Below are 26,058 nucleotides of genomic sequence, written 5' to 3'. Positions count from 1 at the left end.
GCCCATCCTTCGAGATGTAAAATCGTCTATAAAAAAAATTTATTGGAATACGTTCTCGAGATACGACGAAACAAACATTCTAGAAATACTTAATTCGATTTAGATACTTTATAAGCTACACGTCAAAAACGAAATCACCTAATCATTTGTTACAGTAATTAACAATATATATATTGTATATATATTGTATATATTTCAATTAACAATATATATATATATATATTGTTAATTGAAATTAAAAATATTCTCAATCCCCCATTTCAAATATGTCTTTATTTTCCCTCGATTTTAAAATGTGGGCCGAACGTTCGGAAGCAATAAATTACTTGGAATCCAGAGTATATTTTATGCAAAATCAGAATCTGGCAGTGCTAGCACGCTGATAAAAAAAGAGGATGACGATATTTATCTCTGCCCTCAGAAAAACGCAAACCAGTTGTGTTTTAAGAGACCTGGAATGTAACTGGCCTACCTTGAAAACTGACGCGTATTCGTTTAAATATATTGACCCCTGCTTTGTTCCAAATTAATTGGAATAATGTTATATTAAATGAAACTAGTATTTCCCATTATCTACGTCGCGTTCGAAATCCCATATAAATTAGTAAACATTTATTTACACGTACATGTATATATGTATATGTATACAGGGTGTCCCAAAAATGTTGTAACACCTTGAAAGAGGTGATTCGGAAGGTGATTTGAAACAACTTTTTCCTTAGCGAAAATGTTGTCTGAGGTTTCGTTAAGAGGAGATATTAATAGAAAACGACGACCAATCAGAGCGCGCGTATGCCGTTAGAGCGGCCGCGGTAGCGAAGGCTACGCGCTGAGCGGCCGCGCTCGTACGTGAACAAGTAACTCGACGTGCATCGAAGGACATTGACGCGGCCGCTCAGCGCGTAGATGTCGCTACCGCGGCTGCTCCATCGGTATACGCGCCCTCTGATTGGTCGACGTTTTCCGTTAATATCTCCTTAACGAAGGCTCGAACAACATTTTCGCTAAGGAAAAAGTTGTTCCAAATCACCTCCCGAACCACCCCTTTCAATGTTACAACATTATTGGGACACCCTGTACATGCCTATGGACACATACCTCACGGATACACAGGACAAAGCTCTTGAAACTGCACACCTGAATTACTCTATTTTTACAGACAACAAAGATGCACGTATATATGTCGAGAAGTGCATCACGCGTTACGATTCCTGTGGCTTCATGTGCCAGCCTCAAGGGCATTTCAAAGTTACCAACTTCTTCTCAGTGAAAGAGTACGTGTGTTTATTTGTCCTTTCATGAAAATTCGTAAAGCAAATGTAATGACCTATGAGCAACAATTCAGATATGTTATTTTAAGTATCTTGCCCCTTATATATACATAATGAACTGTGTTTAAAAAGAACTGAAATAATGAAATAAGCAAAGTATTTTTAAACATCGTTTAAAAAATAATTGCTTATTAAATTACGAAATAGAAATATTCCAAGTGGAAAGGATACATATTCATCATACATATTTAACCAACTTTGAATGTTGGTTAAATATGTATGATGAATATGTATCGAGCAGGCTATATAAAATTACCAAATTTTGTTCTTTAATCGATTCTGTTAATATAACTGATTTAAGTACTTTTAGTAAATTACTAGTCTACGACGTGGTACTCAAGAGTCTTCTACTTGTCTCCAACAACTTTGAAATGTATTTGAGGCTTCCACTAAAAACAAAAACAGATGTTTTTTTTTAATATTTAATGTCTTTAATAGCTATAAACGAGTAATTTAGGTATGCTGTTTCAAGTACCTCGGACTGTGTATAAGTATAATGGACACTATTTAAAAAGAAATTAAATAATGAAATAAATAAAATGTAACCAACATTAAAATCACACCTTAATTTTCAATTTGTATTGGAATAATCTTTAAACAATTTTTTTGTGGCATATAATAGACCTAACTAACTTGTCTACTGTGGGGCATGCGTTCAGGACAATATGGCATGCACAAAATTTGTTATACGAAGAATAGAAAACGATTTAATTGTGTTTGAGAACTTAAAGAAATAAATTTTAATTAAATTAGGAAATATTGCAAGTAAAAAGTGATTTGAATGTTCGCTAAATGTTTCATAAATGTTGTTTAGCTGCCCATATAGAATTTCCAAATTTTATTCCTTTATCTGTTTTTTTGTTGTTGTTATTCCAATTGATTCTTAAGCTGCGTGGTCTCGGCGCTTCTTTGTCATTTTTTGTGCTTGAAGACGCGTATATAAACCCCATCCCGACCGATCAGATCTCAGTTTTCACAGTCACCATGCTACGACCAGTGCACTTGGTGAGTTTGTGTTTGTTTAAATAATCTGAACGTAATAACGTCGTGAAGCCTTTTTCTTTTCTTAAATATTTTATTAGAACGAAATGTTATTATTGTGAAAATGTATTTATCCTGCCATTCCTTTTAATATTATTTATTTTTATGCTGTTAAAACGACTATGAAATGTTAGACAAGCTAACTATTTCTTAGGCATTCGATCTTGAAAATTGTGGATTAAATGAACTGTACAATAATATAAATATTCAAACTTAGAAAATCGAACAAGGAAATATATTGAAAATATGGAAAACGCGATTACATATAATATATATAACCATCCTACGACCGCCATATTTGAAAAATTCCACGTATGAAATATAGTTTTGTCCAGGGACAAATTTGCAGCATAGCCTGTATGAATAGTAAATTAGTTGTTTGATATAAAATTAAGAAAAATTTAGAACTTCACAGAATAATTAAAATTTTGTTGTATATTTCAGATAAAATTATTAAAAGAAATTATTATTGTTCTTTTTTAGAGCGCCCAAGATTTCTACTAACCGAAATTAATCAAATATTTTCTTAAGAGGGATTTTAAAATGTATTAAAAAATAGTTTTCCCATTTCCATAATTGTGTAAAGATATTTTACCCATTTCTACAAGTATTTTTTAATTGCTCTAAAAAATTAAATAATAATTACAGTAAAATATTATAATGTAACTACTCAAGTCATACAATTTTCTATTGGACAATTCAAAAATTAAGAGACGAGTTTTTGGGACCTAAAGCGTCATTAGTTCTACTAGGATAGAACGACCCAGTTGTATTACGCGAATTTTGTTTTGTGATATCTACTATTTACTACACGGATAAGTTTCAAAAAGTGTAAAAAGTAATGGAAAAGTACTTTACAAAAAGTACATTTTGGAGAAAAATGTGTGCTACAATGTACCAAAATACTGTTTCATTTCGTTATACAAAATGTCGATAAATGTAGTTCAAGTTATTAATATAAATCAACAATACTAACGAAACAAATTTTAAAGATTGAGTTGACTTCAGCGACAGCTGCGGAAAAAGTAGGAAGCTCCGGGACAAGGGTAGATAGATCAAGATAGATCTTGTCTCTGAAGTCAACTCGGAGTTTTGCTCGGTCTCCTACGCACCCTTAAAGAGAATGTTGAAGAACGTAAATTTTTATTTTAAATTACAGTAAATTCTAGTTTTGTATCGAGTTTGAATTGATAATACTCTAATGTGAATGTGCCTGGCAATGTACCTTTTTGTTTTGTGTGTTAACTGTGGTTTTGAATTCTGGGGTTTATTATAGTCTGATCAGCAGCAGCTCACGCAGCAATTCTCAAAGCCTCCATGAAAATGGAAACGCACAAATAAATAACGAGAATGTTTGCTTGTAAGAAAGATGATTCGAACTCTAACGCGACGCGATTCAAACACATGAAGCTAGGGTGACGCCACCATGGCGGGGATGGTTCCCCGCTCCGTGAACGCAAACTTTGTTTGCACTTTTAGCGCGATAATTTGAAAACTGTTTCAAAATACATGTGTTTTAATAATTAATATATAAAATTGTTTTTGTCTCTGTTTTTCTTACTTAGGCTCTTCTCCTCCTGATGGTGGTGTTGGTAGCAACATTGGAGGAAAAACCTAACAATGAACCCGCTCAAGCGGAAATTGAACCACCCGCAAACAAGGTCAACGATTTAGATGCTGATGCAAACGGCTGGGGGTAAATCTTAATAAAATAATTTAACAAAAAGTCATAGAAGTTTTTAATTTCAATAAATATGATAATAATTGTAAAAGGAAATCTGCGTATTTTAATTCGTGTCAATTAATACTCTCTTAAAATAAATAATACATATACTTTAGTAGACTCTTTTAGCAAAAAAAAATTATGATTGGAATTAAAATTTATTTTAATAGTTTTTCTTTTAATTTAGAACAGAATTTGTTTATTCATGCACTTATTAACAATTTGTTTAAGATATTCCACACCGTGGCGTTATGGATGGAGAAATGGTGGCTGGGGTGGATGGAGAAGCGGTTGGGGCTGGGGAGGAAGAGTATGGACTGGAAGAGGTGGTTGGTGGTAAAACCATACCAAATTTACAAATCCATCAACAAACATCTAAAAATTATCATGTTTTATAACTTTTGTTTGTTTTAACAACCATGTACTTCATTTTGTGATTCGTCATTGTAAATCAATTTTATTGAAAAATTCATTTCTATACAATACTTAAAACAGATAATTTGAATAATCTTGTTTTGAAGCTAAATAAAATTACATTATTCAGAAAAACAAAAATAACGACCAAAATATAATTCTTCCTTCTCCTATACTTAGTTCTTAGAAATAGTCCTATGTACAAAAAGTAACGACATTGAAAGCCTATTACGTCTACATAAGCGAAATAAAAACTATTATTATTATACACAACAATTTTATACAAATTCTGTTATTTCAAAAGTTCTATCTTAAACATACAACTACTAGAATGAGTAATTGAATGAATCTTCATGCAGATGACATTAAGGCACAAAATATCAGAGTCATGGCGGCTGCACTACCGGCATTCGTAGACATTGCGCGAGGTGCGGATCACTATTTCAACTCAGACCCACACATAGTATACTTTCAGAGCGACCACATTGACTCATCTTGGACCGCCATACCAGTTACTTTTCATATGTTAGGGATGCCATGGCTTCTTGAATATATTATGATGTATTTACCAACCACGGTATGGGCAGGTCGATCGAATTATGTATGGAAGTCTAAGTACTTTCACTACCCTACAAAAACTTTCAAGAATAGACTAGCCGTGCAGCCATCAGCAATACCTGCAGCACACAATGTACACGTTGGGAGTTGCCTCAATATTATATTGGTGTGTGTGGACGAAACAGCATCGCACATTGACGAGTACATTACCATACCTAATGCCACATTCATACCAGTTTACCTTGGAAATAAAAAGAGATACCATTGTTACGAGTCGAGAGGCTTGTTTCGGCCGCGTTGCCGAGGATAGTTATCGTTTGGACAATTTTGTTAACAGGGATGTGCTTTCGTGGACCCACCAACGTAGGCTAACGTAGGGTTGCCACTAGGAGATTGGAAAGTTGTCGTGGACGTGCCAGCGTATGGTTAACGAAGGGTTGCCACTAGGAGGTTGGATGTCGTGAACGCGCCTACGTATGGCTAACGTAGGGTTGCCACTAGGATTCGTTAGTTGGGGCCTCGTAACTTCTACTATGCAATACACCACGAGCGGTAAAGGTGTATTGCTGTGGGTCTTCTTAATTTAATAATTCAATAGGATAGGTACTCACGAAAATAGTTAGGATTAGTAAGTAAACTAGTTTCTTAGTAAAAACTTTATCGAAGGGCCGCGGCCACATCCGCTCGAAAGGGCAAATGTCACGGAGGAGAGGTTTGATGAAAATAACGAAACGGAGTGAAGTCTCTGTACGTAACACCATACAGAGGCTCAAGTCTTGGCTCATATAGTAAACTTTACACAATACATCTTAGCTAGGACTACAACACAGGTGTATGCTGAATCCGCTCTGTTGATGTGTAATGCGGTTGACAGTATGGGAAAACTCCTATCACAAGACGGAGCAATGAGGATGGCTGCATCTCTATCTGCGGAACTTAGTTCGATGATGTATATAAGTCCACTTCTAAACGTTAATACAGACACTCCGAAATATCAAAATGATTTAATAGGAGCATGGACATTCGGTGCTTCCACCATGCCCGATAGCAATTTGTCAACGAGGGATGCTTGGGAGGGAACAGAAGAGGACAGAACTGCACGGATACAGTCTCTTTTTAATGGGTTCAATTTTTCAGCCCTTTCTCCCCATAGGTACTTAACATCCATAACTCCGGATTCTTTGGCTGGACAACATCTGGGACACTGGACTATAAGTCGATTAATCAGCCAAGACTATAATTCTGTGATTTTTTTAAAATTTTGTTTATTAATTAGTAACGTATAAAGTTTAAGTTTAAGTTACGTTTACGAACATTAAATTCCGTTGTTACAACCGAAACATTCAGTGTTACGATTATTTCGTTTACGCCAACTACTCTTCCCGACAGATCTTCTTCGGACAAGAAGAACCAACTTAATTTTTACATTTTTCAATCCGAACTCCAAACAGAATGAGTATGTCTAATCTTAATTAAAACATGTCGTTAATTTATTTCTCCTAAAATTATAATACCATGTTTGAGATAAAATATTTTGTTTGTATGATTATTAACGCCCATTATTGTAAACGACCACGAATATTAGTAAGAAAAAATATATAAACTACAAAATACGAAATTGAGCAAAATTTATTATTTTCTTAACTGAACAATTTCAGTGTACTTTATACAAAGCTCCTGTATAATGTAATAAATATATACTAAACAATATTTTGCTTACAATAATGTCGAGTACTAATTAAGGAATGAAATAGAATGTTCATGGCTTTAAATTCAGTTTAACTGCTTCCTGGCGTATAACTGAAATAAGTTCCTGATTTATTAAAAATATAAACCTGAGACCTGCAATCTAAAAATGAAGATATTATAAAAATTTGTCCTGCTAAAGAAGCGCTATCATGATTAATATATATTAATCTCTTATTGAAAAATAAAATTTTAATACCTCGATTACACTATTATTGTTAAGCTTCATTTTATTTCCGGCAAGAATTGGCCTACTGTCTACAAAAATTGGTCGCTTTCCTTCCGAAGAAAGAAAAAAGTCCCCATTATTTCTTAGACGAATAGTTCCTTGTCTGCGTGAAACTTTCCAGGCTGGTCCTTCTAATGTCAAATCTACATCCACATTGTGGTCTTTTGTCGAACGACCTACAGTAATCTAAACGAATAAATAAATACTTAAACATAGAAATACTGAAAACGGAAATTTCATTTAGTATACATTATTCTACTTAATAATTATCTACAAAATTACCTCTCGTGATCTCATTAAATATCGAACAAGTCTTCCTCTAAGTATTGCCAAGGTTTGATTATCAAAATCTGGTGGATTCACTCCTGTTACACTATCAACTAGAACCTGCCATCTACACAATTCATTTTCCAACACTTTTATCTCTCTCTTATTTCTTCTATCTACTGTAACAAGTTCTGCATCTACAAACTCATCTTTTTGTTCGAGTAACTCTGTATCATTGATCATTTCTTCTGCATCAGAAAAATTAAGAACATGTTCACCGCGCGGCAAACTTTGCGCAGTTTGATCAGGAAGAAGATGATACTGTTTCATTAATTGCCAATGACTTAACAAAGCTTTCGCAGTTCTAGCAGAATAAAATGTATGTGCATTTGCTTCAAACAGTTCCTGAAATACTTCCAAAGTTGGTTGAGAAGTCTGCAAAGAAATGAAAAATACCATGTATAACAAAATAAAAGAAGAGTTAAAATATTATAATGACAATAATAATCAAATAGAGTATATATTGTGATTATTAATAAAGAAAATTTTCTTAATTTAATTACCGATTTTATAGTGCCAAGGAGATCTTCTTCTGCTTTGCTATATAAAGTTCTGGCTTGTACACTCGCAATTAATTCTGGATGTAAATTACGCATAGCTTGCACTGCTACTCTTGAAACTGCACTATCATATAGTAGAGCATACCATCTTTGTTGTATTTCTTGTAATGTAAAACGGCAAGAGAATTTTGTACCTCTGTGGACCTATACCATACCAATATGTTTTGTATACTATTATAACATTATACACAGAATTAATATCAGAATTAATATAAAAAGTAACTCTGACCAATGTCTGATCAAAGTAAATAGTTCAAATTTGTTTAATTATTCAAATTCTTCTAATTCAATGAACCAGTATTTATCATACTTCTGCAATTTGTCTTTAATTTTAATACTACCAAATCATTTTAAAGAGCTAAATTGCTATTCTAGACATTTGTAAGAAAATTCCAACAAATACCATTCTTAAATCGTTTGTTTGTTGTACACCAGTGATTAATGCTAAATCATCTGTAGGTTTCCACCTTCCCAGATCTTTTGTAGCATTTACAGAATGCGAATGGTTTTTATTCTTCTTGTTTTTTCTTCCCGGTGCATTTGATCCACCAGGTCTACTTGTCCGTCGATTACATCTATCCGATTGAGAGACATTTGCAGAAATTGGTATAGGACTTGGAACATTTTGTTGCGGAACACATTCCATTGGAGTGGTAGAAATTGAAATAGTTCTAGATCTAGAGGCAGACTTTGCACTTGTAGCTGGCGGTTGTAAGTTAAATGTTGTTTCAACAAGCTCATCGTCAAATTTCCTACGTTTAATTGTGCGTGAAGAGCTACAATTATAATAATAATTAAATATAATTGTAAATCTTGATAACTTTACATTCCATTACATTTAGAATTAGAATTAGATTTTCATGGAAGTTTCCTCTTTTACAAACATTGCTATTGAAAATAACAGCGTTACTGATTTTTTAATATTAATAAACTAACTCGCACCACTATATATAGTTCGAAAACAGTTATTCTATTTGTATACAATAACGTACAATGTGAAAAAATAATTTATTTACAAAAAACTAATAAAGATTGATAAGCACCTTCTACGTTTTGTCGATAACGCATCCAAATTTGTGGATTCAATGGGTATGTTTAAAAATCCATCATTACCGTGAGGAAATCCATGATTTAGACTCGAAGGAGTTGGAATATCCATACTTTTATAGGTTAGCTGAACGCAAATAAAAAATTACAACCCTGCATAAGTAATTTACGTCATTATACAGTCAATTGTACAATAATTACAATAATTTAACAAACATAAATTCTCAACCGAATTTTATTAATACTTGAATTCAGTTTAAATAAACAAATATTTCGACACTTAATGCATTCCAAACCATGCATACAGTATAATCATCATAGATACGTTTCTCTCTAAATTTTAATGGACCTTCAACAAAGTGCCTAGTGGCGTGAATCAGAATTAAATAATGGCGTTCAAATAAGAGGGATATTCAAAGAGAACATTTGGATCAATTTGAATAGATAACTGTTAACCAAATATTAAAACAAATCAAACAACATGTTAAAATTGTAAATATTATGGTTAACATTTTCAAGACATTGATTCACTTGTGACTTCATAAATTGCATTGAGTTAATAATTTATTAATACAGCATTCTTTATTCAAAGTTTTAATTATGTAAAATGTAAATAAGGTTAGATCAAAAGAAAATAAATATATTTCAAAATTACTCTGACTTTATTCTTTTAATACTAAAAAGTCATGAAAATCGTAGCTATTACCAAATATTATTACCATGGTTACAGTTTTGTTTGTCTGTATTACATTTCTTACTTTGTAATATTAACCATACTCTGCATAGTTTCCTTTAAACAAAGGTAATGTATTTATGTAAAAAAATAGATCATACTTTGCATATTAAGATTTACCGATTTGTCAAAATAAAATATTTCCTAATAAAACAATGTGTGATATGATTTATATTAATTCCATTTCAATCATAATTTAATAAGTAAAAATAGTACTTTTGTTTATATATAGTATATAGTAGAAAAAGAATTATTATTAATGTTTATAATGAAATAGTTTTATGAATATAATGATTAATAAACAAAACGAGCTAGCATTTTATTATATAAAATCATTTTCTGTAAAGAAATGTTAATGTATTTTATCGATTTACTACCATAATTTATGCCATTATTATGTATTGTATACAATGTATCTAATATTCTTTATATGTTGATTTGTAGAATCATGAATATAAAGAAACATGATAAAGATTTTACTCAAATACCATGGATACCAACAGTCAAATCCGTACAGGAATCATCAGAATTATTACCTTGTCAACAAGTAACAAAAAAGCAGAAATGTTCAAGAGATCATTCATGGACAAAAATCTCATCAAAGAAACATTTAAATAGATATATAAAATTGTCAGAAGATGTTGGAAGTACATTTACATCTACAATATACCAACTTCAGAAAAAGAATTCAATAAAACAAAAAAAGCTCTTAAAGGAGAGGTCTTTTACATTTGAACACAATCTTACATACCCACCTTGGGAATATTATAAAAATTATAAAGAAAATGTACAACGAAGAACTACAAAAGAGAGTATGCAATGGTTACCAAATAATATTGTTAGTTTGAGAGATTTAGCTGATGGTACATGGTTATGGAAAAAAGCTCAAGAACAAGTTACTAAAATTTTTAAAAAAGATGGGAAGCTTAAAAAATTGAAGGAAATGAAGCAAGAAAGAGGCTTTTTACCAGAAAAGAGGGTAATGTATTTTTATTATTCATATAAACAAAATTTTAAAAAAGTATCCTATTTGAAGTACTATTGAAGTACTACAAAGGCAGAAACAATATAAAGGAGTAACAAGGTTCTATATCATTGTGTTTCTATTACAATAAATTGTAGTTTTATATTGAGTTTAAGTTGGTTATATTGTAATGCCAATATGGCTGGTAATACTGATCTAAAAGAAATAAAATTTATGTTATCTTGTTTTATAAATATGAATTTTTTTACAACATCAGTTGGAATTCAAATTACAGATTTATCGACAAATTGAAGCAGAAATTCCGATATCGATAGAGGAACAAAGAGATATTTTATTTAAAGAAATTAATGAAAGACAAAAACTATTAGCTACAAGAGAAGATAATGAGATAATTTGTTTAAGTAACAGGGGAATTACCGACGATGAATTAAGTTATTATGACATTAATCAACTTGAAAAAGCAAAGAAATATATTACTGGTAGATTGCGAAATCGAGAAAAGTAAATATGCAAATAATCATGCTACTTTTAAATATCTTCTACTTACTATGTAGTCTTACTGTTGTATTAAAAATGTCTATTTTCAGTTTTGATGAACACATAGAACAGTTGAAATTAGAAATTATTGATATTTATAAACAATATCTTCAGTATACTATACTTGATTGTATTATTTTGGATATTGATGAACGAAGAAGGTTACGCATTGAACAATCACCTGTGGAATACCCAGTTTTAATTATACGTGCACCTCTTCCTTGGCATCAATCTAAATTATTAGCTGAACATTTCATGCTACATAATCTATTTATTGGGAATGAAATACTGATAGATATTCAAGATTTATATTTCTTTAAGTAAGATATGTATTCTACCGTCAATTATTTCTAAAGAACTAATTTTCAACACTACTTTCAAAAAGCAAAGTACAGTGATATCATAAGTTGCAGCAATTTGTGTTCATTGAGTTGCAGGAAGATTACCTCCATCATTTTCTGGAATTATTGACATGGAGCAGCTATTGTGGCAACAGTGATTTGTGTGATAAAGATATGAAAGTAAAATTTGTATATCCTTTACTTTATCATTATAAGGCTACTCAAATCGGATTTATGAGGACCTTACAGTGACATTGACACTCAACATAACATACTTTAATGCTTTTAAGATAGGTGAGGAATATACAAAGTAAATTATATATTGTTTTTTATTTCTTCTCTTTCAAGTTACAAGAGTTGAGTTTCAATTGTTATATAACTTTACAGACATCACTGTACTTTGGAAAAAAAATAGTACTATATCTCACTTCCTCAAAAATTTCAATATTAAGATATTTTTTAATGAAAGAAGACTACAGTCTTTAATTTTCCAGATATCAAGATATGATGATATTCAGCATTGAAGACATAGGAAATCTTCCTATTTCAGCATTTGACATAGAAAGTAAAGTAATTTTATTATGCGATAAAGCAATGAATAAACTTATTAAAGAATGGTTGGCTGATATTGCTGAAATTTTTCTGGAAAAAAAGTGTACTTGGTCTTGCTTAGTTGAGGAGCACTATAATGCATCTACAGCATTGATCGAAAGATACTTTTTAAGTGTAAATACTCTTTTATCTAAACAATTACGAATGATAGTAATGAAGACACTGAATCATATCAGAGAATTTTTTATGGAATACAACAATGGAAATAATTTCGAAGGTGATTATAAAGATCTCATGTTCTTCAAGTAAGTGATTTCTTGTGTTTAGTTGGCCTTCGCTTTTTTTTTCAAATGATATTTACTACCGGCATATTGCAGGCCACCTTTTCTAACAATAATAGTTGAACCAGAACTTGGTACACCTTATTTACATTGCAAACCAAGTATTCCAGAAGTACGTATGATAATTTCCCAATGCATTGATAAAATCATCACAGTTGCAACATTAATTCCAAAAATTGAGACTATGTTATTTCCTGAATTAGAGAAGAAGGATTTCTTGTTTTCTGTATCACGGAATGAACAGGAGGTGAAAACAATATTAATATAAGTGTTAATATACCTATTAGTTATTCTTAATGTAAATAATATGATTTGATAAATAGTATAGTGTAATTAAACACTAAAAGTAGTTATGAAGAAAATAATTTGCAATACTTTAATATGTAATTCCCCAATTACTTTAATAAATGTCACAGGTTTTACGGATAATCACTGATATATTAGATGTTATCAGTGCTCATATCATGGGTCCACAAATTTATTTAAAGTGTTATGAAAATTTATTGTACATTATAGACGGACAAGCAAAAAAAAGTTTAGATAAATTTTTTATGACGGAACCAATGCCATTTCTACGCGAATTCGAGCAAAAAATAAAGGGTTACGATATGCTTAGAAAAGAAATTACTATATTTCGTAATAAGGTAAGTGTACAAGTGAAAACTGTTTGGGTTACTGTGTCATATGTTGATTAGAATAGTTTATTTTAGGTTCCTCTCAATATGATAGAAATCGATTGTACATTTGTAAACGATGCGCTAAGACAAGTTCTTTATGATCTTCGCACGCAAATTTGTGATTTCTTTGCAAATGAGTTGCGTTCAAATAATCGTGATTTGTGCTCCAACTTTGACACGATAGCAGAAAATATTTCAAAAATGCCCGAAAAAACGCAAGAAGTCGTCGAATTGTATAGCTACTTATGCGAAAGTCGAGATTCGACTATGTTCAATATGAAGAGACAATTGGCACGTTCTATCGAATTACTGTTATTCCTTTTTGGTTACCAACCACCGACGAACGAGGACATTCAATTAAACTCTCGCACCATTACATGGCCGAAAGAAATGGAAACTGTTATGGAGTTAGCCAATACGAGACTAAATATGAGAAAAGAATTCCTTGAAGAACTCCTGCGTATAAAGAAAGACACTTTCGAACAAAAAATACACAACATGCAATTAGCAATCGATCAATTTAAAAAGAAGGATCCACCGGTGTTAACAATCGAAGAGATGACGGAAGCGACAAAGGAAGCCGAGGAACTTTCTAAAGGAATGGAGGAAATCAGGAAGGAAGCCGAAGAGATTAACGAAGAAGAGTCTTTATTAGATATTGAATTAAGTCCGTATTTACCTTTGCCCGCCATGTCTGCTATGGTTAATATGTTAGATACCGTTTGGCATACCGCGTTAGATTTTCATACCAATTACGATAAATGGTACTACGGTCCTTTCGCGGGCCTTAATGCGGAGGAAATCAACGAAACAACTGAAAATACTTGGCGAACTTTGTATAGATTGTCACGGCAACTAACCGATGTTCCTGGCGCAAGACGAATCGTAGAAATGGTTCGCGGGAAGGTAGAAAAGTTCAAGCAACTTGTACCAGTGTTACAAATCATATGTACACCTGGATTGCAAAAACGCCATTGGGAACAAATCGGTAAAATAGTTAACGTGGACATAGTGCTTACGGATACCAGCAACCTTTCCGACATGATAGAGTTTGGGTTACCGATTCATATAAATAAACTCGAAGACATAGCATCTGCTGCCGTCAAAGAACACGCTCTGCAGCAAAATTTAATAAAGATGAAGGAAGAGTGGTCTGAGATAGCGTTCGAATTAACGCCGTACCGCGAGACAGGCGTCTTCATTTTAACAGCTGTGGACGACATTCAAGTGTTATTGGACGATCATACTTTGAAGGCTCAGACCATGCGAAGCTCCCCTTTTGTGAAAGCTTTCGATTGGGAAATGCAAGAATGGGAAGACAAGTTACTATTGATGCAGGACATTATTGATCAATGGCTTACGTGTCAAGCAACGTGGATGTACTTAGAGCCGATTTTTAGTAGCGAAGATATTATGCGTCAAATGCCAACCGAAGCAAATAATTTCCGAAGAATGGACAAGATTTGGCGTGCCATTATGGCATACGTCGTCAATAACAAACGGGTACTCGATGCAACTTCTCTGCCAAAGATGCTGGAGCAGTTTAAGCTTTGCAATACATTGTTAGACGAAATTCAGAAAGGTTTGAACGATTATCTTGAGAAGAAACGCTTGTTCTTCCCAAGATTCTTCTTCTTGTCAAACGACGAACTTCTTGAGATACTCTCTGAAACTAAAGATCCTCAAAGGGTGCAACCACACTTGAAGAAATGTTTCGAAGGAATAAACAAATTACGGTTTACCAGCGAAGAAGAAATTATTGGAATGTTGTCAGACCAAGATGAATACGTTCCTTTCAGTGGAAAGATCTATCCAGCCGATGCTAAAGGTATGGTCGAAAGATGGTTGAGCCAAGTTGAGAAACTTATGGTGACTTCTCTTCGCGATATCGCTGAGGAAAGCATCATTGCATATTTCACGACTGTTAGAGAAGAATGGATATTCTCTTGGCCTAGTCAAATAGTCATTTGTGGTAGTCAGACCCACTGGACTAGCGAAGTTTGCGAGTCGTTCGAAAATCATTCTACTTCAGAATATTTGGAAAAGTGCAATTCTCAAATAGAGAATGCTGTTACCCTGGTAAGAGGTAAATTAGACCCAGGTGCAAGAATAACGATAAATGCTTTGATCGTAATGGATGTGCATGCACGAGACGTCGTTCGGTTACTCATCGATAAGAAGGTGACCAACGTAATGGATTTCGATTGGATATCACAGCTAAGATATTATTGGTTGGATAATAGCATTACCGTGTCAATTATTACAACAAACGTAGCATATGCTTTTGAATATCTTGGAAATACGGCAAGACTGGTGATAACACCGTTGACCGATCGATGTTACAGAACTTTAATGGGTGCATTAAAATTAAATTTTGGTGGTTCACCCGAGGGTCCAGCAGGGACTGGTAAAACAGAAACTGCAAAAGATCTTGCGAAAGCTGTTGCCAAGCAATGTGTAGTATTTAACTGCTCGGACGGCCTCGACTACTTGGCGATGGGTAAATTTTTCAAAGGCCTCGCACAGTCTGGTGCCTGGTCTTGCTTCGACGAGTTTAATAGAATAGAATTAGAAGTACTTTCTGTAATTGCCCAGCAGATTTTATCAATACAGATGGCTATAAGCATGAAATTAGAGAAATTCCTGTTCGAAGGCACAGAAATAAAATTGGACCCCACGTGCTATATTATTATAACGATGAATCCCGGTTACGCTGGTCGTCAAGAACTACCCGATAATTTGAAAGTTTTGTTTCGTTCCGTAGCAATGATGGTACCGGACTACGCAATGATAGGAGAAATCACTTTATATTCCTATGGATTCATAGACGCCAAAAATTTAGCTGAAAAAATAGTTCATACGTATAAACTGTGCTCCGAACAATTAAGCTCGCAGAATCATTACGATTATGGTATGCGAGCTGTGAAGACTGTACTGGTTGCCGCTGGAAATTTGAAATTAAAGTATCCAACGCAAAACGAGTCTATGTTAGTTCTTCGAGCTATCATCGATGTGAATCTTCCGAAATTCTTGGCGCAGGACGTTCCCCTGTTTAATGGAATCTACACAGACCTTTTCCCGGGTATTGAATTGCCACAACCGGATCGCGATGAACTGATAGATTTGCTAAAGATTGTTTTAGAAAAACGAAATCTAATAGCTACAGATTGGTATATAGAGAAGATAGTTCAAATTTATGAGATGCTATTGGTACGCCACGGATTGATGATCGTTGGACGCACGTTAAGTGGAAAAACGCAGGCGTATCAAGTTTTAGCGGATTCGCTGGGTGATTTAGCTGGCAAAAGACGAGCTGTTATGAGAGAGTTTCATACTGTTTATAAAATAATCAATCCGAAAGCTATCACTCTGGATCAGCTTTATGGTAATTTTGATCCAGTATCCCACGAATGGAGCGATGGTGTTTTGGCTAATATTTTCCGAGAATTTGCACAATCTTTCTCGGTAGATCGTAAATGGATTGTGTTTGATGGCCCTGTTGACGCAATATGGATTGAGAGTATGAATACCGTGCTCGATGACAATAAAAAACTTTGTTTGATGTCAGGAGAAATTATATCAATGTCAAACAAAATGAATATGATATTTGAACCGGCTGACTTAGAGCATGCTTCGCCAGCTACTGTTAGCAGATGTGGAATGATTTATATGGAACCATCTCAGCTTGGCTGGAATCCATTATTTGAAGCCTATAAAAGATATCTTAAAAACAAGTTACTTTTCGAGCAGTGTGAACTTGTCATAGAATTGGTCGACTGGTTAACAGAGGCAGTTCTGTTTTTCATGAAACGCTATTGTAAAACATTCATAGAAATGTCTGAGCTTCATATGTTTCTGGTAAATAAGTAATACATTTTTAGTATCATTCTTAAGTAATTATTACACATATTATCGATTCTTTTTCAATTCTTTTTTTGTTTTTTGTTTTTTAGATAAAAGTTTAATTTAATAATTGTTACTTGAACTTGTTATTTTAGTCTTTTACAAGACTTCTCACAGCAATGTTGGATGAAGAGACACAAGTCAGTACGGTATGGCTTCAATGTATTTTGCTATTCAGTATAGTTTGGGGGATGTGCTCAACATTAACGGGTGAGAGCAGAAAGATTTTCGATGTTTATTTAAGAAAATTATTACTTGGTAACGATGATGAACATCCCAGACCGAAAGCATTTAAATTGTCAAAACAACAGCTTTTCCCTGATAAGGGTACTGTCTATGATTACGTATATGACAAAAGAAATAATGGTTGTTGGATATCGTGGACAGACCCAACCCTACAGGTATTATTTAGGAATTTCAAAAATATTGTAATCTTTTAATCTAAACCAAATGTCAGTAATGAAAGTGCTTAATGATTAATTTTATAATATTAACATACTCTTCTATCGAATATGATGAAGAACAAAAGTTTAAAAAATCATTTTTTTTATTCTATTTATTATTTTCTATTATTATTATAAATTACATTTTTCTTAATATATATTTTTATTCCTTAATAAAATAATAATATATCACTGTACATTTATGTACTTACGTGTTTGTATTATTGTAAACTTAAAATGACACAAGTTTGGCATTTGTTTTCATGTTTTAGATGTCTTTATTAAGTGACGTGAAATCTAGCCGACTGATCATACCAACTACCGAAGTAATCATCCAGAATTTCTTCTTAACGAACCTGCTTTATAGAACGATACCTGTCTTATTTGTGGGACCTACCGGTACTGGGAAGTCCGTTGTCATTTTGGATTATCTGGAATCATTAAACAGAGACAAATACATAGAAAATGTTATAAACTTCAGTGCTTGTACTACTGCTTTTCAAACTCAAGAAATGGTGATGTCCAGATTGGATCGTAGAAGGAAGGGGGTTTACGGTCCGCCGATGGGGAAGAAATGTATACTTTTCGTCGATGACCTAAGCGTGCCACAGAAAGAAATCTACGGCGCTCAGCCACCAATAGAACTTATTCGTCAATGGATTGACCATGGGCATTGGTTCGACATACACGACACGACAATGTTACACTTGGTGGACATGTTCTTAATTTGTGCCATGCTGCCACCCGGAGGAAGTTCGAACGAAGTCACACCTAGGTTGACTCGACACATGCATATAATTGGCATCGATTTGTTTCAAGAAACGACAATGATGCAAATTTTCTCCGCGATCCTCGAATCGCATTTTGCGAAAGGTTTTCTTCCAGAAGTCTCGAGATTGGGAAAAATGGTCGTGCAAGCCACCATGGACATATATTTTGCTGCTATAAAAAATTTTTTGCCTACCCCAGCGAAAAGTCATTATACCTTCAATTTACGCGATTTTAATCGTGTTATCAAAGGTATACTTCTGGTGCCAGCTTCCAGAATGCAGGATCCGGACAAGTTGATCAGACTATGGATTCATGAAGTATATAGAGTGTTCCATGATAGATTAGTGGATGACATCGATCAGGAGGTTTTATTTAAAATGGTCCAGTTCACGTGCTACGATCAATTGCGACAACCATTGGAAAAAGTACTCGCTCGACTGTTAAAAGACGGAGAGAAAGAAATCAACAGTTCTCATATTCACGATTTGTTCTTTGGTAATTATATTGAGCCCGATGCTGACCCGAAAATATATGATGAAGTGACAGATCTAGAAGATTTAAGACAAAAAATGGATTATTACTTAATGGAGTATAACATGCTCTCAAAGACACCGATGTCTTTAGTCCTGTTTAGATATGCCGTCGATCACATTTCTCGTATTTCGCGAATACTGTTACAAGAAAGTGGTCACGCGCTTCTAGTAGGGATAGGCGGATCGGGTAGAAGCTCTTGCGCCAAGTTAGCAACCAGTATGTGCGAATATCTGATTTATCAAATAGAAATGACGAGAACCTATGGATTCACCGAATGGCGAGAAGACATGAAGAATTTATTGCTACGCGTAGGTTGCGATGGAAAGTCCACTGTCTTTCTTTTCGGCGATCATCAGATCAAACAAGAAACTTTCGTCGAAGATGTAAATATGATTCTAAACACTGCTGACATACCTAATTTATACAACACCGAGGAGATGGCTGAGATTTTAGATAAAATGACGAATCTTGGACGCGAGGCTGGTGGGAAAAGAGGTGAAATCACGCCAATGATTCTTTATAGCTTATTTCTCGAAAGAATCGTAAAGAATTTACACTTGATTATAACTATGTCACCAATAGGGAACGCGTTCAGAAATCGTTTGAGAATGTTCCCTTCTCTAATTAATTGTTGTACCATTGATTGGTACACCGTCTGGCCAGAAGACGCTTTAGAAAGGGTAGCACGAACGTCGTTACAAAATTTAAACATCGATCTGGACTTACGAGAAAAATGTGTCCATATTTCTAAGAACTTTCACACAAGCATTACTCGGGCTAGCGACGATTATTTTAAGACTCAAGGTAGGAGATATTATACGACACCAACCAGTTTCTTGCAGCTAATCAAATTGCTGTGTACATTGTACGATCAGAAAATTGATGAAATTACTTTGCAGCAAAATCGATACGAGACAGGTTTAGAGAAATTAGATTTCGCAGCAGGTGAGATAGCTGTAATGAAAGAAGAATTGCAAGCGTTACAACCGAAATTGTTGGCCCAATCCGAATTGAGTAATAAACTGATGATCAAGATAGAACAGGACACCATTAACATAGAAGCAAGGAAAGAAGTCGTCGCCGCCGAAGAAGCTTTAGCAAATGAAGCGGCAGCTGCCGCGCAAGCTATAAAAGACGACTGTGAAAGTGACTTGGCTGAGGCTACACCCGCATTGGAAGCTGCTTTAGCGGCACTGGACACCTTGAAACCAGCTGACATCACTATCGTACGGTCCATGAAAAGTCCACCAGCGGGCGTGAGATTGGTAATGGAAGCTGTTTGCGTTTTGAAAGGAGTGAAACCTGAGAAAGTCCAAGACCCAGCAACTGGTCAGGTTGCGGAAGACTATTGGCCGGCCTCCATAAGAGTGCTTGGCGACATGAAATTCCTCGAGAGTTTGAAAAACTTCGATAAAGACAACATACCGCCGGCATACATGAAACGGATCCGCGAAAAATTTATAAACGACAGAAGTTTCCAGCCTGAAGCCATTAAAAAGGTTTCCACTGCTTGCGAGGGTCTCTGCAAGTGGGTGCGAGCCATCGAGGTGTACGATCGCGTGATTAAAGTTGTCAAACCGAAACAAGCGATGCTCGCGGAAGCGGAAGCTGCTCTCGCCGCGCAAATGGAAGCGCTGAACGCTAAAAGAGCCCTTCTTCAGGAAGTTACTCAGAAGTTGCAGTCTCTGAATGACGAATTCGCTGAATGCATGAGGGAAAAGAAGAAACTCGAAGACCAGATCGCCTATTGCATGCAGAAACTGGAAAGAGCGGAAAAGCTGCTAGGTGGCTTAAGCGGAGAAAAAAATAGATGGAGTAATACGGCCGTTGCACTAGGCGAAAGTCTATATAACGTTATCGGAGACGTTTTATTGTCTTCGGGTGTGGTTGCTTATTTGGGAGCTTTCACTATAGAATATAGAAATAGTTTAATCGCGCAATGGCATTCCTCTTGTATGAAAGCTGGGATCCCCTGTGGAGCAAAATTTAGTTTGATAGATGTTTTAGGGAGACAAGTGGAAATCAGAGCGTGGACGATTTATGGTTTACCAGCGGATAATTATTCCGTGGAGAATGGCATAATCGTGAAAAACGCTGAGCGATGGCCGCTTATGATCGATCCGCAAAATCAGGCAAATAAGTGGGTGAAGAATATGGAAAGGGAAAACAAGTTGGTAGTCATTAAGCTCTCTGATCCAAATTACGTGAAAATTGTGGAGACTTCCATACAGCTCGGTATCCCTATTTTGTTGGAAAATATTTTGGAAGAAATAGATGCGATATTAGAACCCGTGCTTCTCAAAAACGTCTACAAGGAACGTGGTATTTTGTATATGAAATTCGGAGAAAATGTCATTGAATACAATTCCGATTTTCGATTCTATATCACGACACGTTTACGAAATCCACATTATTTGCCAGAGGTAGTGGTGAAAGTGACGTTGCTGAATTTTATGATTACTCCCCAAGGACTCGAAGATCAGTTATTAGGTATCGTTGTTGCCAAAGAATTACCTGTTCTCGAGGAACGGAAAAATCAATTGATCGTCGAAGAAGCGAACAACAGGAAGGTACTAGAAGAAATCGAAAATAAAATTTTGGAGGTTTTATCTACATCAGAAGGTAACATTCTCGAGGATGAAACGGCGATTACAATATTATCGACTTCGAAGATACTATCAGAAGATATTCAGGCAAAGCAAAAGATAGCTGCTAAAACAGCGATAGAAATTGATCACGCTCGTAATGGATATAAACCTGTCTCGGAGCATGGTTCTGTTCTTTTCTTTTGCATTTCCGAATTGACAAATATCGATCCTATGTATCAATATTCTTTAGTATGGTTCATTCACCTTTATGTAATGGCGATAGCCAATAGCGAACAGTCTAAAGTTCTAACGAGTCGAATAAAAAGCTTGAACGAGTATTTTACCGCTAGTATTTACAGAAATGTATGCCGTTCTTTATTCGAGAAGGACAAACTAATATTTTCTTTCGTTTTGTGCATTGGTTTATTACGCGCTGCTGCAAAAGTAGACGAAGATCTTTGGACATTTTTATTAACAGGCGGTGTAGCTTTGGAAAATCCATATCCCAATCCTGACCCGTCTTGGTTGACGGAGAGGTCTTGGTCTGACGTAGTTAAAGCTACCAACTTGCGTGGACTTGAAAAATTGAAAGAATCCTTTCAGATGCGCACGTCACAGTGGAAGACCTATTATGACTTGTCGAATCCTCAAGAAAATTCTTTTCCGCACCCGTTTGAGCAGGAAACCGAAAGTCTAAAGAAGCTTGTAATACTCAGGTGTATAAGGCCGGACAAAATCGTGGTTGCTGTGCGGATGTTCGTTATACATCATATTGGAAAATTTTTCGTAGAACCTCCAACGTTTGATCTTCAAGCGTCTTACAACGATTCCAGCAATGTAACCCCTCTCATTTTTATTCTTTCACCTGGGTCCGACCCAATGGCAGGATTAATAAGATTCGCAGAGAATTACGGAATATCCAAAAAGAATCTCATGACAATATCACTTGGACAAGGCCAGGGCCCTATAGCAGCAAATATGATAAACACAGGAATTGCAAGCGGCGAGTGGGTGGTACTTCAGAATTGTCATTTGGCGGTTTCCTGGATGAATGAACTGGATAGAATCTGTGACGAAATTATCTTACCGGAAACTACGCATCTTAAATTCCGATTATGGTTGACCAGTTATCCATCGAATGACTTTCCAATTTCCATTTTGCAAAATGGAGTGAAGATGACCAACGAGCCTCCGAAGGGGTTAAAGAATAATTTATTAAGAAGCTATCTAAACGATCCAATATCAGACACGACATTCTATAACAGCTGCAGCAAGATATTTGCTTGGAGAAGCCTCCTTTTTTCTTTATGCTTCTTTCATGCAGTCATTCAAGAGAGACGGAATTTCGGACCATTAGGTTGGAACATACCTTATGAATTTAATGAATCAGACTTGCGCATAAGTATTTTACAATTGCAGGTAATACTCGACAAACAAATTATTAGTTTGCTATTCATATTTAAATACATGTAACTAAAGCATATAATTCTATATTTAAGTAGATTCCATAAAATAGCTTTTATAACATTATTAAATAATAATATCTTTTTTAACATTAAATAAATTATGTCTTTAGCTTTTCTTAAATGAGTATGAAGAAGTACCTTTTGATGCTCTTCTCTATTTGACGGGCGAATGCAATTACGGCGGTCGTGTAACCGATGACAAAGACAGACGTTTGTTAAATTCATTGCTTCAACAATTTTACAATCCTGAAGTTATCACCAACCCAGAGTAAGTTTTAATCAATTCTACTACATTAATTAGTGAAATATGTATTTGTGTGTTTGAAGCATCTAATTTCTAATTTTTATATTAATAATATTGTTTAATATAGGTACTGTTTTTCACCAAGTTGTACGTATCGCATGCCACCAAGTACAAATCACCAAGGGTGTTTAGAATATATTCGTAGCTTGCCAATGGACCAGCTACCGGAGGTTTATGGTTTGCATGAAAACGCAGATATAACAAAAGATAATCAAGAATCAATGCAATTACTCGAAGGTGCTCTGGTGACTCAAACGCATATCATTGGAGTTGGAGTTGAGAAAGACATTGATGCAGTGGTCTTTAATTTATGCGATGATATTTCGTCAAAAATGCGGCCAGCGTTTAATGTTTTAGAAGTATCCAAGAAGTATCCAGTACTTTATATGAATAGTATGAACACAGTCCTTCGACAAGAACTTATTAGATTTAACGAGCTTATTAAAGTAATCAAGGATACTCTAGCAAATGTACAAAAAGCCATCAAGGGTTTAGTTCTAATGTCTCCTGAATTAGAAGAAGTATTCTTGAGCATGAGTATTGGCAAAGTACCTGAGGCTTGGCATAAAAAATCGTATCCCTCGTTAAAGCCATTAGGAAGCTACGTTAATGATTTAATAGATAGGCTGGAATTTTTCCAAAATTGGATAGATAATGATGCGCCAAATGTGTTTTGGATATCTGGCTTCTTTTTTACTCAATCTTTTCTTACGGGTGTTTTACAAAACTATGCACGCAAACAAAGGATTCCAATTGACCAATTAGATTTCGAATTCGAGCTAACTGCATTTGAAACTAATGTTAATACTGCCCCATCCCATGGAGTATATATAAAGGTAATTTCTGCGGTATGTTCTTCATGTTACTATGAAGAATAACTATATTTTATCCATTAATCCAAAGCCATTAGAAAAAATAGATGATCTTTAAAAACTTTCTTCTACCTTCAATAACAGATATTTAAAATATTAATATTTACAGTTCCATAATCCTGTTTATCTGGTCGATAAGATATCTAATCAAATCCCACAAAAATCTTTTGCATCAATTTTACTTTCCTTTATATAGGTTTCTCACTTAACTTAAGCACGATAAATATGTGGTGCTTTTAACGTTTTCAACAAATTTTTTAGGAGAAATTATATATTTTGACGGGACATTGTAACCTGAAACATAAGTAATGTGTTTTACAGTATTGTTTAACATTAATTTTTTAATGTTTGGTAGAAAGAGCTTAAGTAAGCATTAGCTTTTTCTCGAGGGAAGCAACAAATATTACTAAAATTTCAACAAATCCTGTAATCTATGAAATATAATAAAATAAATTGTTAACATTGTAAATTTATAAAATGAACTATTTTTCATATGTAGTTGTGGTCATCTTAAAATCACTGATTTATTTTTATTTAATTCCGTTTTATCAAACATCAAAGAAGTACAATTAGCTAGATCAGTGGGAAAATGTTATTTTAACAAGAGCTGACGCGAACAAAATATAGTTTCAAAGTTCCACGAGAAAAGTAAAAATACCACGCATTAAATACAATAAATGCAATATTCACGATAAATGTAATATATGTAAACAGTTTTTTTTTTAATATTATATTAACACAAATTATTATATAAACAGCAGTAAAAAATATTCTTTTTAAATTTCAGGGTTTATTTTTGGAAGGCGCACGATGGAATAGAGAATTGAAACGAATCGACGAATCAAAACCAAAAATAATGTTTGATGTTCTACCTGTAATATGGCTGCAGCCAGGTATAAAAACTGAGTTTGTTGTTAAACTCGTATATCATTGTCCTGTATATAAGACAAGCGCAAGACGTGGTGTTTTGGCAACAACCGGTCATTCTTCAAATTTTGTATTATACATTATGCTTCCGACGCACATTGACGAATCCCATTGGATCAAGAGAGGAACAGCATCCTTGTGTCAACTAGATGATTAAACTATTGGAATATATTGCGATGATTACGGTAGACGTAAATTCAGCAGGCCATTGAAAGCTATCGAGGCAGTAACCCCTCATACCGGTTATCTACTCTGATACTCTATTTCCCGTCTCTTCAGACAAACTTGCGAACACGCGTTCTCTATCTCTTAAGTATATCAATACTTAATAAAACTCCGGCCCATATCAAGTTAATCAAACATTAACACACTCTTGATTCCTGGTGCAAAAGATCTTTTGTCCTAATTTAGTATGAATATATTTTCTACACAATTTTATTATTTTGTATTACTTTTAACAAAAATTGTATAAAAAAATAATGATTATATTAAAAATACAAAGCGGTATTAATAAAACTTTATAAAAAACTGGATGATTGTAAATTTAGTGATGTAGACGCTGAGCGAGGCACGTTTAGGTTTGACGCTGCAAAATTGTACTCTCGACTTAAATGAAATTAATGGAAAAAATCCTTGTTCGAGCAAGTACATGTGTACAAAAGGTTATTAAAAACTGTAAGACCTTACTATTAGAAGCATTTTAATTCTTCGTTTGCATAATATGCTTCTTTTGCCTTTAAAGAGTTCACGGACCCCCGGGTACTTGCGAGGTCCTTGCGTGAATAGGCTGAAAAGTAATGCACACGGTCGAATATCTTGAAAATGAGAAACAAAAAAAGAATGAAAATCAACTGATTGACTGTAAAACGGTATATTTATTTTTTTACATAATCTCCTTTCGATTCAGTACATTTTCCCTATATTGGAAACAGGACTAGGAAAGAAGACAAAGTTACATATTGTCAAATGTGTATTTACATTGTTATGGCTATTATTTAAGAAGTCTTCGTTTCATTTCTTTATCAGCGTTGGGTTAAGATCTCTTAGACCTCTAAACTACAAATTTTATTCAAACAATAGGTAACAAATATAACCAACGTATAACCAT

The 26,058-nt window shown here is 34.3% G+C and overlaps 3 protein-coding genes across 5 annotated transcripts; 2 read left to right on the top strand and 1 right to left on the bottom strand.

The window, feature by feature from the left end:
• The first annotated feature begins 1,769 nt into the window (after window positions 1-1,769).
• On the top strand, window positions 1,770-6,538 carry LOC128896247 (uncharacterized). 2 transcript variants are annotated; one of them, XM_054159477.1, is made up of 3 exons: window positions 1,770-2,336; window positions 3,938-4,068; window positions 4,327-6,538. In XM_054159477.1, the coding sequence occupies exons 1-3, from the start codon at window positions 2,124-2,126 to the stop codon at window positions 4,433-4,435; spliced, it is 453 nt and encodes a 150-aa protein (XP_054015452.1). In that variant the 5' UTR covers window positions 1,770-2,123; the 3' UTR covers window positions 4,436-6,538. The 2 variants fall into 2 exon arrangements, with proteins under 2 accessions (XP_054015452.1, XP_054015453.1); XM_054159478.1 differs by lacking the exon at window positions 1,770-2,336 and adding an exon at window positions 3,408-3,507.
• A 140-nt stretch (window positions 6,539-6,678) lies between these two features.
• Window positions 6,679-24,137, bottom strand: LOC128896218 (microspherule protein 1). 2 transcript variants are annotated; one of them, XM_054159429.1, is made up of 7 exons: window positions 24,131-24,137; window positions 8,973-9,103; window positions 8,333-8,705; window positions 7,873-8,073; window positions 7,325-7,744; window positions 7,013-7,228; window positions 6,679-6,916 (listed from the first exon to the last, which is right to left on the bottom strand). In XM_054159429.1, the coding sequence occupies exons 2-7, from the start codon at window positions 9,086-9,088 to the stop codon at window positions 6,827-6,829; spliced, it is 1,416 nt and encodes a 471-aa protein (XP_054015404.1). In that variant the 5' UTR covers window positions 9,089-9,103; window positions 24,131-24,137; the 3' UTR covers window positions 6,679-6,826. The 2 variants fall into 2 exon arrangements, with proteins under 2 accessions (XP_054015404.1, XP_054015403.1); XM_054159428.1 differs by lacking the exon at window positions 24,131-24,137 and adding an exon at window positions 9,178-9,295.
• LOC128896253 (dynein axonemal heavy chain 3-like) lies at window positions 10,094-25,925 on the top strand. The gene is made up of 12 exons (XM_054159485.1): window positions 10,094-10,688; window positions 10,969-11,195; window positions 11,282-11,551; window positions 12,067-12,429; window positions 12,502-12,712; window positions 12,882-13,109; window positions 13,176-17,000; window positions 17,141-17,446; window positions 17,761-22,800; window positions 22,958-23,115; window positions 23,219-23,987; window positions 24,811-25,925. The coding sequence occupies exons 1-12, from the start codon at window positions 10,095-10,097 to the stop codon at window positions 25,105-25,107; spliced, it is 12,288 nt and encodes a 4,095-aa protein (XP_054015460.1). The 5' UTR covers window position 10,094; the 3' UTR covers window positions 25,108-25,925.
• Window positions 25,926-26,058: the final 133 nt, after the last annotated feature.

Source organism: Hylaeus anthracinus, unplaced genomic scaffold, assembly GCF_026225885.1.
Source record: "Hylaeus anthracinus isolate JK02 unplaced genomic scaffold, UHH_iyHylAnth1.0_haploid 0, whole genome shotgun sequence".
Taxonomy (NCBI): domain Eukaryota; kingdom Metazoa; phylum Arthropoda; class Insecta; order Hymenoptera; family Colletidae; genus Hylaeus; species Hylaeus anthracinus.
Note: the sequence above shows the minus strand (reverse complement) of the source record. Positions and strands in the feature narration are given on the sequence as shown.